Genomic DNA, 14,388 nt, shown 5'->3' on the forward strand with positions numbered 1-14,388 from the left:
TTCCCTGCAGCGCCACCACAAGGTAAACTAAATATTACACAGTAGCCATTCAGATCAATTGGATCTGCTCTTGGTGTCTTCTTTCTACTGTGGCCACGAGATGAACATCTTGATCAGACGCCCGTGCCCTTATAACTTAATTATGGTTATGAAAATTGGTTTCAAAACTAGATTGTCCTTTTAAGTAACATCCAGAAAGAACAGAGGGGCACATTTCTTAGGACCGCCGTTTTAGATGCCTGTCTTAATAAGCCCCTGCGCTGGCGGTCGATCGCCGAAGTTATGTAGAGGCGCCAATTCTAAATGTAAGACTGCGTCCTGGCTGTCTTACATTTAGACTAATTTCTACTTCTAAACCAGGCATTGAAAATAATGACTGCGACGGGCCTACCGGCCCCTCCCTTTCCCACCCACACCACACGCTCTTTTTTAGACTTTGCGTGAGAGGTGAAGAAATTACAGATTCTGCCATAACATGGCGTGGGACAGAATTTGCGCCAGATATAGACCACAGAAGTGGCATATATCTGTTTGTAAATGACGCCCAGAGTTTTGTTATCTTGTAGATTACTGGATACAATGCAATCTTTAAATCCAGAGAATGGTAACAGCTGACTATTTAATCTTTGCTTACAAGGTCCCATCTATTTTCTCTGTAGCCTGCATCTATTATTTTCAGAAGAATTCCTAAAAAAACAAAAAAAAAAAACAGGAATACCTCCAAAATATTGAAATGACCATAATTGCCCCATATGCTGCTCTCCTGGAATTTCACCCCTTTGAAGTAAAGACATCACCAAATTATCCCATTAAATCCTGGCACATGGAGGTAGCTGTGCATCCTGTACATCCTATATCATAGTCTTGACCTAGGAAATCCTTATATCAGATGTCCTCAGATAATCTCAGTACTCAACAGGCTCGGCATATTCTGTTTCATCAAAAATCGCCATCTGCCCTTTCCTCCTGTAAACTGACCTCTGTGTCTTTAAATCTTGCATTCTCAGCCAGAAACTGCATTACCTGTACAAGCCCACGCCCTTTACTTAACGTGTAGCCTTAGCTCCAAATTCCCACTCAGCACCAATTCTACTGTCCATTTGCACTTAAAGGGGTTTTCCCACGATTAATTTGAAAAATAAATACATAATCTAGTGACAAAACATGACAACCTCTTTCTAACAAAGCTAGAACCAGGTCTGTACATCGCATGGATCCAGAGATCTCCCTATTCATTGCTCCAACTATTCTGCTAGATTTATTTCAAGCTATCAGCTTTGGGGCGTGCCCTTTCTGCTTCAGCTGGTGGCAGTTGAAGGAGCATGTGCTTCCATCTCAGTGAGCAGGACAGAGACTGACAAATTAGAAAAAGAGCAAACAGCAGGTGGCGCTATACAGATAGTTTTAATTGCATAAGGAAAACCCCTTTAACTACAGTATCTAATGAGTTTATACTTCATTTTCCTCCACCTGAAAATAGACTTTTTGTCCAGTTAACAAAAAAGTTAGAGCAATGTTGTGTTGGCAATACTTACCCATCAGACTATTTGATCAGTTTTAGCTCTGATCCCCTATTGTTTCTAACTTCTGAAGACATCCCTCTGCCATCCATGTGATCTCCCTAGCTTGCCCTGTGCCTTTATTTAGGATGTGGTCAGTGACTTGGCCTTCTAAATATTAAAGGGGTTCTGCAGTTTTTTTTAAACTGATGATCTATCCTCTGGATAGATCATCAGTATGTGATCGGCGGGGTTCTGACACCCGGGGCCCCTGCCGATCAACTATTTGAGAAGGCAGCGGCGCTGGCAGTAGTGCCGCGGCCTTCTCGCTGTTTACCGCAGGCCCAGTGACGTCACGACTAGTATCACTGGCCTGGGCGCAGCTAAGCTCTATTGAAGTGAACAGAGCTTAGCCCTGCCCAGGTCATTGATACTAGCCGTGACGTCACTGGCCCTGCCGTAAACAGTGAGAAGGCCTTCTCAAACAGCTGATCGGCGGGGGTCCTGGGTGTCGGACCCCCGCCGATCAGATGCTGATCTATCCAGAGGATAGATCATCAGTTTAAAAAAAATGCAGAACCCCTTTAAATGCATCGCTGGTCCAGTGCGCCACCTTGGGTGTACATGAGCATCTTCACTGATCACGTGGGAGCCACACCGGAGGTGTGATCGGTAGATATTGTATATTATCAGTGTATGTAATATATGGATGTAATATATTATTATTGTTTTAATGTGATAACCTCTCTTGCAGCTCAATCGAAGTGACAGTGACAGCTCCACCCTTGCTAAAAAGTCACCTTTTATAAGGAATGCAACTGAACGACGCAGTTTGAGAGTAAAGAGGGTACGTTCACAATATCTGTAATGGAACGAATATTATTTAAAGTGGTACCTAGTTACCCAATCTCAACGAGTGAATTTAAATTTTACAGAGAAACAAGTTGTAATTACGAAGATAACTTTTATGTTTAGCTTCTTCTTATTCTGTCATTTCAAATGATTGTCTGCAGAATATTGCCTCCCTTTATAAGTCACTGCATATGAAACCAAAATTCCAGCACATACATCATGTGGGTTTCTAAAAACAGTAATCCTATATCGGTATGGGCTAAAAAGCATTGTCCAGGATTTACCATCAATGTCAGATTGATGGTGGCCTGACTCCCAGGAGTCCCCGAAAATCAGCTGTGGGTGCTGCTATGGCAAGCATAGCGACGTACATTGTATAGCGGCTGTGCTTGGCGTTGTAGCGCAATCCCATTCCCTCGAATGGAACGAAGCTGTACAAAGGTCGACTAGTGCAAGTGACAGGGCAAGGAAGAGGCCATGGCACTCGGCGGGCACCGCAGCCTCTTCAAACAGCTGATGAGGGGTGGTGTCAGAAGTTGGCCATTCACGTATCCTGAGGATAAGTCATCAACCTTTCAGTCCTGGTAAACCCCTTTAAGCACCAATCCTATAATTCATAATAATGAATTTTTACTGTGTTGTGGCCAGCCACCAATCGCTCTCAAAGATGCAGGACAAAATGGTGTAGCATGTCTTGTAAAATGCCGGGTTTTCTTGCAGAAATGGATCCCATTCTGGTCAGTGGGGTCTATTGGGCGCCATTTGTTGCCATCATTTGACAGCTCCAGGACTTCCATTAATTACGCTGTTCTGCTGCTATAACAGAGCAGAGCAATGCAATCTGTAATGTGGTGTGAACCCAGCCTTATTTGTGATAAAGGATACTCTGTGTGCACTATTACAGCCAATTATGTAGAATAATAATGACTGGCAACAATGTGGAATCCTGATGACTTGTCTGCTGAGTGCAGCCTGGGATAATAACAAAATTCTGTGTAAAGGAGGGTAAAATGGCAGTGTAACCCTATTGGTACACTCTGTCGTTTTTAAAGGGTATCTGTCAGCAGATTTGTACCTATGAAACTGAATGACCTCTTACATGTGGACTTAGCAGCTGAAGACATCTGCGTTGGTCTCATGTCCATACGTGCCTGTATTGCTGAGAAAAATGATGTTTTATTATATGCAAATGAGTTTCTAGGAACAACGAGGGCGTTGCCATTACTCCTAAAGGCTCTGCTCTCTCTGCAACTGCCGCATCCTCCACTTTGATCAGGAATGATCATGTTTATACTGACTGGCCCAATCAAAGTCTAAAGGGTGCAGCAGTTTCAGAGAGAGCTGAACCCCTAGGTGTAATGGTAACCCCCTGTTGCTCCTAAAGGCTCATTTGAATATATTAAAACGTCATTATTCTAAGCAATGCAGGCACATATGAACATGGGACCAACACACATGTGCGCTTGGCAGCAGAAGACATCTAACAGGTCAGCCAGTTTCATAGGTACAGATCTGCTGAAAGATGCCCTTTAAAAAAAACTTTAAAAAAAACTGGTTGTACCGATAGGGGTACACTGCCATTTTGCCCTCTTTTACACAGTATTTTTTTTTAATCGCAGGCTGCACACAGCAGACAAGTCATCAGGATTCCACATTATTGCCAATGTCATTATTATTCCACATAATTGGCTGTAATAGTGTAAACAAAGGTATCCTTTATCTCAAATACGGCTGGGTTCACACCACATTACAGATTCCATTGTTCTGGTATAGCAGCAGAACAGCGTAATTAATGGAAGTCCTGGAGCTGTCAAATGACGGTACACATCTGCTGACAAGATGCCCTTTAACTAGGTCCTGAAAAAGAATAGTTTGGCAAGTGTTAACCTCTTAGTCTTATAACCTTCTTGCCATTTAGTGTTGTCATAGTCTTGATTTGTCTCCACATCAGCAGTTCTACATATCCTACCGCTGTTAGCTAGGGTACAAACTCTGATAAGGATTGTGATTTTAGTTCACATATCCTGTGACAAGGCTGACCACCCAGTGGCTGAGGAATGGCAGCCTTGTTGAATTTATTGCATGGAGCCTTAAAGGCTATTCAATACGATTGGCAGGTCCTTGGTAAAGAATTAAGAAAATCGTATTTGGTGATCGTTCTTTGCGCTTTGTGTTGTTCCCATTAGCCTATGTGTCAGACAGTGACGAGAAGAGTCATGCATGAATGTCGTGAACGGACATCTCTGGACTTGGAGCTGGATCTCCAAGCATCACGGACAAGACAGAGACGACTCAATGACGAGCTGCAGTTACTGAGAGACCTGAGGCAGAGGTTAGAGGAGATGAAAGCCAGGGGAGAGACTGAATTGCCGCCTTGTGTTCTGGATGATGATCGCTTCCAGAAGCTTCTGAAACAAGCAGAAAAGCAGGTAAAGAATCCTCACTCTTGTGATTAGCGGATAATATCCATGTGCCTGCATTTCAAACCATTACAGATAATAGTGCTGACTGCTGAGAAAAAGGAATTAAATTATGATATTAACAGGTTGAAGCTGAAATGGCACTCAAGCATTTTCTTCTTTTGGATATATGCTATCTAGCAATATTCTAGAAGTGCAATTTGTTTCAGCCAGCTCAACTGTATACACACATTTTGAAACCTGTCACTAAGGGTGGCTCTGTCATCCAGCCCAAGTTTTCCTCCCCCGTGTAGACATGATGTTAGTCTCATGTGTGGCTGGCTTCCTGTGAGTAACAGGGTTATATCGTCATCTATGACATCCCTCCTGGTAGCTCTCAGATCACTCTCCACCAACTCTTCCCTCCTTGTTCCTCTGTATGTCCCACATGTGCTGCTGAAGCTATCTATAGGACCAGGACTGTCATACAGTAGGTGACACCGTATACTGATTAGTTGCAGAGTTATAAAAATCCCTTACCTCACACTGCTTGTCTATACTGTATACTGTGTGTGCTGTGTGCGGGATCTGCAGTGTATCCTATGAGATGCAGCTTCAAACTGATTTACCTTGTCTTCCACTTGTAAGAGCAGGCAGGAAGACACTTATCACAAGCAGGAGACAGGCTGAAGCTGTAGCAAATACTATACACTGGGACTGCAGTTTGAGTTAGGAGCAGAAGTTCTACTACCCACGGCCCTCAGATAGGACTCAGAAGCAGAACGAGTGCAGCATGATGAGCCTCTGCCCCTCGTATGATTAGACTCCATCTCTTCTGTTTCTGAAAACCAGAGGCATAAAGGAAAAGGAGGCTGCATTAGGGGAACCATATCAGGAAAGAAGAAATTAAGATGGTAGACCACCCATAAATAGCGCATCAACTAAAACAGTTATACACAAGAATGCTTTGTTAGCCTATTCTGCACTATATACACAAAAAAAACAGTCATAACGTGATAACTCACCAAGTGTGATTTGTTAACCTTTACAGATGTAGCAGAGTTAACACCTTATTCACACATCTGTGATGACATCCATGACAAGATGGCCAGTGGTTCATCTGTGAAGATGTCCATGAAGGATCTGTGTTTGGTCCGTGTGTCTGTTTTTTGCAACTTGTGCGTCATTTGTTTTCCTTGTGCACTGATAGGCTGAGAATTAGTTTCCAGAGCATCTCCTACCATTGGTCCATAAAAATAACTTACAGAAGTGCATGTCTCTAGTTTTTCCAGTCGCACAGTATCGGTGGAAAATCACTAGTGTGTAAATAAAAACATTAAATTCAATGGGTACATGTGCTGACCGCGAAGAACACAAATGACGCACATCCGTGATTCACACAGTTCAACAATTCTGACATTGTCTGACATTATCCCATTATCGACATTCTATTTGCTTTTCTTCATTTACTTTGAGATTAATGTATTCTCATTGTGTAATAATGAATTATGGCAAGTGAAAAAAAAAAATATAACTAAATGCGAAAGGTTATGTGGAAATGAAAGAGTTAATCATTAAAGGGGGTCTGTCACCATGAAGTTCACTGTTTAACCAGACGCAAAGCCTTGTAGGGCTAGCTCAGCTGAATGTAATTGCACCTTTCACTTAGCTATACTCTTCTTCGTTTTTGAAAAAGTACTTTTACTCCATATGCAAATTAACAGTTAAGTGTATCGAGGGAGGTCCCAAGCCACTCTGTGCACCCTTGTTCCTTCTGCTTCCTCTGCCAGCTTCCCCCCACCTCCTTGATTGCCAGGGCCAGAAGAGATAACTATGAAGAAACCCGACCCTGTCTCTCAAGAAGAAGAGGGAGGAGCAGGAAAAGGAAGGAGGAGGAGCAAGTTACACAGTGACTTGGCCCCGCCCTCGGTGCACTTAATTGCTCATTTGCATGTGGATCGAAAGTGCATTTTCTTCAGAATGAAGTACCTTTCACTTAATGAACTGTTATGATTACATACAGCTGAGCTAGCCCTACAAGGCATTGTGCCTGGTATCGCAGTGCATTTTCTGGTGGCAGATTCCCTTTAACAACGTGTCTGCTATAAGGTGTAATACACAATTTTGTGTTTCCTGCTTTAAGGTTCAATTTGAGCTGCCATTAACGGTGATAAAATGAGTTGTCTGCCAAAAGGCCCAGAACAACCCATTCATTGAAGTCTTGTAATACAACCTGCTGATCCGATTCCTTGAGCTTTAAAGACAGATGATGGTTTTGTTTGTCTGTAGGCTGAACAATCAAAAGAAGAACAAAAGCAAGGATTCTGCGCTGAAAAATTAATGAGAAAAGCCTCCAAGGACGTATGTAGGCTACGGGAACAGAGCCAGAAGGTGCCTCTACAAGTACAGACATTCAGGTGAGACACAGAACGTTTGCTCTGCATTGCAGCATTAAACACTTGAACTTAACGCTTCCCTTACAACCTGCAAACATCCGAACTTATAACTTAACCAGCAAATACAAAATGAGGGTAAAGCTGGTAATGCACCATGTCAGCCAGACCAGCCTGTTTCAGTATAATTGAAAGACTCCATATTGCTCTGTATTTATAAGCCTTGGGGCTCATTCACACTTGTATGTGTATTGTGGTCCGCAAATTGTGGATCTGCAAAACACAGATACCGGCCGCATGTGTTCTGCATTTTGCGGAATGCACACTTCCAGCCCTATGATAGAAACGCCTATTCTTGTCCGCAATTGCGGACAAGTATGGGACATGCTCTTTTTGCAGGGCCGTGGAAAGGAAGTATGAATGCAGACATTGAAATGAATGGGTCTGCATCTGTTCAGCAAAATTGCGGAACAGATGCAGACACATAAATACGGCCGTCTGAATGAGCCCTTGCAGTGTGTGTGTGTGTGTGTGTGTGTGTGTGTGTGTGTGCTTTATGACATCTGTAGTGAATGGGAGTAAATGGACCATAACGTGTTCATAGATTAATCCATGTAGAGATGGCCTACAGCAGGGGTGGCCAACCTTACATACACAAAGAGCCAAAAAAAAACAACTTATGACTACCAGGAGCCACAAGCTATACATTTACACGCAAGTCACCGTATTTTTTGCCCTACAAGATGCACCTAGGTTTTAACAAAGACAAATAAGCCCCGGATGCCAGGGAGTGGCAGGGGAGCTGTATACACTACAAGAAGCCTTAAAGGTGTTGTCCAAGATAAAAAAAAATCTCTGATAATCCCTACAATAGCTTAAAATGAAAAAAACTAATGATACTTGTTTTGGTCCGGTCCCATTCAGGCTGTTTGACAAACAGCAGCAGTGACATGCCTGGACATTGTGCGTGACCACTGCAGCCAGTCACTGTCCTCAACTGTAGACAGCTGAGGACGCTGATTAGCTGCAGTGGCAACATGTCATATTCAGGGACATCACGACTGCTGTTGGTCAACAAATATCACGAAGTGGCCTGGAAACAGGTGATTATATTTTTATTACGATATTCAGTGGGTTGACTGACCACAAAGGCCTCTTTCAGATGGGCGTTGCAGGAAAATGTGCGGGTGCGTTACGGGAACACCCGCGATTTTTCCGCGCGAGTGCAAAACATTGTAATGCGTTTTGCACTCGCGTGAGAAAAATCACGCATGTTTGGTACCCAAACCCGAACTTCTTCACAGAAGTTCGGGCTTGGGATCGGTGTTCTGTAGATTGTATTATTTTCCCTTATAACATGGTTATAAGGGGAAATAATAGCATTCTGAATACAGAATGCATAGTAAAATAGCGCTGGAGGGGTTAAAAAATAATAATAAAAAAAATATATATAATTTAACTCACCTTAATCCACTTGGTCGCGCAGCCCTATCTCCTTCTGTCTCCTTTGCTGAACAGGACCTGTGGTGACGTCACTCCGGCCATCACATGATCCATCACCATGATAAAAGATCATGTGATGACCGGAGTGACGTCACCACAGGTCCTGTTCAGCAAAGGAGACAGAAGAGATGCCGGGCTACGCGAGCAAGTGGATTAAGGTGAGTTAAATTTTTATTTTATTTTTTTAACCCCTCCAGCGCTATTTTACTATGCATTCCGTATTCAGAATGCTATTATTTTCCCTTATAACCATGTTATAAGGGAAAATAATAATGATCGGGTCTCCATCCCGATGGTCTCCTAGCAACCGCGCGTGAAAATCGCACCGCATCCGCACTTGCTTGCGGATGCTTGCGATTTTCACGCAACCCCTTTCATTTCTATGGGGCCTGCGTTGCGTGGAAAGCGCAGAATATAGAGCATGCTGCGATTTTCACGCAACGCACAAGTGATGCTTGAAAATCACCGCTCGTGTGCACAGCCCCATAGAAATTAATGGGTCGGTATTCAGTGCGGGTGCAATGCGTTCACCTCACGCATCGCATCTGTGCGGAATACTCGCCCGTGTGAAAGGGGCCAAATGGTAATACATAGATCCTCGGACATTCCCCATGCTGAATATTCAGAACAGCCGCCCATGCGTAATGCAGACTGGATTCTCCAAATAAGGATGCTATTGAGTTTATGCGCTCTGGTTATTTTAGGCAGATGCAAACAGGCGGGAGTGCCGATTGTGTACCACACAGTACCGACAGTGTTCCACCAATACAATTGTGAATAATTAATGTCAAATGTAACATTTTTATAAAAATGAGATAAACAAAGAAAATATTTTTGTGCTTTTAAACCAGAGAGCCAGAACATTTGTGATTGTATAATGTAATTGAGAAATTGTCATGTCGCACTGATGCCAGAACAACTGAAGAGAGTCAAATGAAGGAAAATTTTAGCAATAGATATCACCTGCTCCATATATACCTCCAAACATGGGGGGGGGGGCAAAGAATATTAATAATGGTGTAGTAAAAAAATGTACTGACACGATAATGGCATTATGATGATGTATTCTTAGTGCCCTGACAAGTATTTTAAATGGGACATGTGAGACCATTCGAACTGGTGGTTTTAAGATGGAATATCCACCAAGCCTCTCTATAAGATTCTTCTGCCCCAGTCTCTCCATCTAATGTTTGGGTGTATTGGTTCTATTCCCATGAATTTCAGGCCCTGTGGGTTTCCTTGGTGAATATTATTGATTTGTAAGGCTAGGTGGGTATCCTTTTGGGTTTTTTCATGTCATTTAGATGCTCCCCTATTTTTCTGTGAAACTCCTGGGCCGTTTTCCCTACATAGCCGATCCCGCTGGAGCAGGTAGCTTTATACACCACTCCACGTGACCAACCATTGCATTGCACATACAAACAACTACATGGACAAGTTGTGTACAAAGACTTCTATAAGCTGCCGTTCAGCAACTGTTGTTTTCATTCTGATAGCTAAACTTCCAGCTATGAACCGACGGAAGGCTTTATCCACAGATTTAACTGATGTATTGCTTTATATTCTTTCAGGGAGAAGATTGCTTACTTCACCAGAGCCAAGATCAGTATCCCATCTCTCTCCGCTGACGATGTATAGTTATATTTTTATTTCACAGCTGTAGTTTTCCGATTGGCTATCTTTTTAGATGAACGTTTTTGTAGTATAGCTCTTGCTTTTATGGCTAAAGTAAAACTGAATATTTTTTTACATTACCCGTAGTTTGTAAAATATCTCATGCTGTATCTTGAATTAAGGACTAGAAGAAAAAAAAAAAAGCACCAAATGAGAAAAAGAGACAAAAAATGAAGAAACCAAAGTAGACTAATCTGGTACACTGATGGTAATTTTGTACAGTTTGTGTCATCCACTTATTCCTACAGTTTTGTAAAGGAGGAGCAAGGAAACGGTGATTGCACTGTGCTCAGATTTATTTTTTTGTTCAATAGACTGATGTTCATGTTTTCATGTAAGCTGACTGTGAAAATGGCTGCTAAGCCATACATTTGACTTTTGCACCATAGACTTTTTGGGAGTCGATTTAAATTTCCAAACCTACAAGGCTGCCTCATGAACCAGGTGCTTCTGTATCCCCTAGTTGTGCCATTGCTATTGTTGGTATTCACTCTGAAGAAAAAGTTGACGCATATTCATTTCTACACCAGGTCAGGGTAATAGCAACGGAGAATAAAGTTACTTTTTTATTTTTTTTTAATTTTTATTTTACAAAACTACACCGCTAGCTGAATTTTGTAGATGTTCTTAAATTGAGTAGCTGCCCATATACCTCTGCACTTATTTCCTTGATTCATTTTCATACATCCATGAGTAGGCAACTGTCAGTATGATGGGTTTATCAATACTGCATAGAATGGCGATAAAATGGGACCATGCTTGTAGTAAGTATGGACTGCACTGTTAGGAAGGTCACACACATGATTAAAGCTGGATGAAAATTTGTCAGCTAGTAATTATCCCCAGTCATCCTAATAGCATGCTCATAGCTGCCCTGTACATACTTCTCAATCATCCTTTGGGGAAGCGGAGTAGCTGTATGCCTTGTGCACCTTGTCAGTATAAACATTTGTAATCCTTTACTTTCAGGTGTTGAAACGTATGTCATAAGTTATTTCTAAGAAGGTATTACACAGCCATTAGCGGCCATGGGGAGCACTACCAGATTACTGCTAAGTACCAGGCTGGACCTGTGACCTGAAGCAATGGCAAGTTCAGGTGGTGTATTGATTGTGAGTGCTAGCTGAGGTCCCCAACACATGCGTGTAAAGCACCATTAAAATGCATCCATGAAATTACATCTGGAGCAAATGCTAGTTTATACAATTCAAGTCGTTACTGTGCAGACAACATTCTAATCTGGGGCATGCTGAAGTGGACACCTACAAACAAGCATTGGACTATGGTAGTATGATTAGCATATACATCAGAATTAACTCCTTGTCAAGGATATAGCACAAGTCCCAGGGCCACCATAAGGGCTGCCCTTGTCAGCCTCATTAGTATTCACTGCTCTGAAGCGTACAATAAACATGAGTTACATACAAGCATTTACTAAATAAATTAATTATTTTATAGGTCTCTTTCGGGAATTGAACCTCAGAGCTTCTAAATGGCAGGCGGCAAGTTTACCACTAGACTATAGACCTGCATGTTTACTTTCCAACAATGGTAATAGAGAAGCTGGAAGTTCATTTTTTTCTGCCATAACTTTTACTGCAGAAATTATTTTATAGGTCTCCGTTAGGAATTGAACCCTAGACCTTCTGCACACTGCACATTCTTCTGTTACAGAGAGACAATTTTTTGTGCCTAGAAAGATACTAAATAGTATTACTGTTTTCTTCATAGGTATAACCCTTAGCCCCTTAATACTATATCACATGCATGCATATCATAAGCATTAAGAGGTTGTATATAGCAGGCTCATGCACTGAGCTCGCTCCATATATGGCAGGTGCCGGCTGATCCCAGTCATTCAACCCCTCAGGTGTTGCTGTCAATAGAAACCTGCGGGGTTAGACTGTGGACTAAGGAGACTAAAAATGAGTAAAACATTTTTTGAAAAGTTAAAACATTTTCAATATTATAATTTTTTTTTTATCACACCCTCCCACTTTCCCAATTGTACATATAAAAATAAACAAAAAATATAACAGGCATCGCCATGTCCAAAATATTAAAATAGCTAAATATTTTTTCTGCATTGGGAACGCTTTTTTCCTGTTTTTTAGTACATGATATATGGTAAATTAAATAGTGCCATTAAAAATTCAACTTGTCCCCCAAAAATAAGTCCTCATGTGGCTATGTGAACAAAATATTTTAATAGTTGTGGAATTTGGAAGATAGAGAGACAAAAACAAAAAAACACAAACAAATATTGGCCCAGACCTCAAGCAGTAAAATAAAGTCTTAAGGTTTAGTAGCTTTTTAGTCACAGAAAATCCTATCCTTATAATAATAATGTGGTTCTCTAGTCAGTGTAGTGGTAAATTGGGTGCCTGCCATGTAGAAGTTAAGGAGTTCAACTCCTGACAGAGACCTTTAGTAAAGTACAAGTTACATTTCTCTGCAAAGTTAATGTTGCTAAAAAAAAAAAAAATAATAATAAATGCAATACTTACTATTAAATATAACAAACATTATCTCAGATAATTTATCTGGTATCCCTGTGATCAGAATGACCCGCACATTATAGTGAACACATTATTTATGGTGATCGGTGAACAGCGTAAATAAAAATGGTGCAAATTACTTTTTTTCCCCTTCATTTAACCTGTAATAAAAGTTGATAGAAATTGAAATCTTATGTGTACGGCAGAGTGGCCTGATGCAATAAAAAAATCTTTATGGCTATGAATGTGAGAAGGGATGGTGGAGGGAATTCCCATACAGCTTGCCTGTATGGGACCCTGAAATTACTCCTGACAGGTCCACACAAAGATTAGTCCTATTGTCATTCAATGGGAATAATTTGCAGCTTTTCCATGCGGGGTCTCTGCCCAAATCCTTATCAAATCCTGAATATGTGAACATACCCTAATACGGTAAGTCCTTTGATGCTAATGTAGGGTATTTGTGGCTTCTAAGACATTGCTGCCGTGTCCTGGCATACAGTATCCTCCAAACACAGAACTATGTATAAACCTAGTCTAACTATGATACATATTGACCCCCATTCAATTGATAGGCTTTAGTGCTTACATCTTTAATAAATTATATTTCTATATATCCAGCTGTAAAAATAAAAAAAATATTGAAATAGATGGACTGAGAGTAGCCATTTCTTATGTCCCAAATGTGGTACCCTGCATCATACCATGAGGCTATAATATACTGGTATATACCACTTGTGCCAGTTCCCATGCAGATAAACTATATACAAACCTGTATGAGGTTTATAACCAGGAAGAAAATGTTTTACAAGGGTTAAAGCAAATTAGGGCTAGCATTGGGTATAGCACCGACAATTTGTGTTATTACTGGAACGAACCCATAGGTATAAGTCCCAATGGCTCAAATATGAAAGTGCCTATTCAGAGATTCTTCCTTAAATCTAATCCTCTTAGTTCAGTTTTTGTTTTGCTTACCCCAAATCTAATCTCTTTAAAAAAGTGGATGAGCTCCAATCAGTACAGCATATAGCTATAATGCTATAAAATATTATTATACTGCTATAAAAATCATAGCAGTATAATAATGACATCTGTAGGGTAAATCTATGCCCTTGTAAATAAATTTATATTTACCTACATATTACTTGCTTGGAGAACAACAGGGCATCAATTAGATGGATTTATGATTCAAAGGTAAAACTAATTATTAATTATTATTATTATTATGGTTGCAACATCCAGCACAATGAGTTCATGGCCGAAAAAAGAGTGACTTGTGCTGTCACAACCTGGGGTTAATGTTTGAGGGAGTTATCACACGGCCACCTCCATGTTTTATCATCAGGGGCTGAATGGTTCCCTGCCATTGTTGCCAAACATAAAGCTACTGGTCAGTTTGACTATTGTATCATAACGCTTGATTTTTTTTTTGGTAACTTCCCCAATCATGGTCACCATTTACTTGTCTGATCATATATTCAGGTCACTTAAGATGAGTGATATTGGCTCAAGATGCACTCTGTATAAATATTGAAGATCTTGTAAAATGTTGCTCTCGGTTGTATATTGG

General features: G+C 41.0%; 1 protein-coding gene across 2 annotated transcripts in view; it reads left to right on the top strand.

Moving 5' to 3' along the window:
- WWC2 (WW and C2 domain containing 2) overlaps positions 1–10,906 on the top strand; it is a 204,032-nt gene extending 193,126 nt beyond the window's left edge. For both annotated transcript variants that reach the window (XM_040418707.1, XM_040418708.1), the window contains 4 exons: positions 2,254–2,346; positions 4,538–4,780; positions 7,040–7,167; positions 10,218–10,906. In XM_040418707.1, coding sequence (XP_040274641.1) covers positions 2,254–2,346; positions 4,538–4,780; positions 7,040–7,167; positions 10,218–10,284 — 531 coding nt within the window. In that variant the 3' untranslated portion in view covers positions 10,285–10,906. The remainder of the gene's footprint in view (positions 1–2,253; positions 2,347–4,537; positions 4,781–7,039; positions 7,168–10,217) is intronic.
- Positions 10,907–14,388: the final 3,482 nt, after the last annotated feature.

This window comes from Bufo bufo, chromosome 2, assembly GCF_905171765.1.
Source record: "Bufo bufo chromosome 2, aBufBuf1.1, whole genome shotgun sequence".
NCBI classification, from domain to species: Eukaryota; Metazoa; Chordata; class Amphibia; order Anura; family Bufonidae; genus Bufo; species Bufo bufo.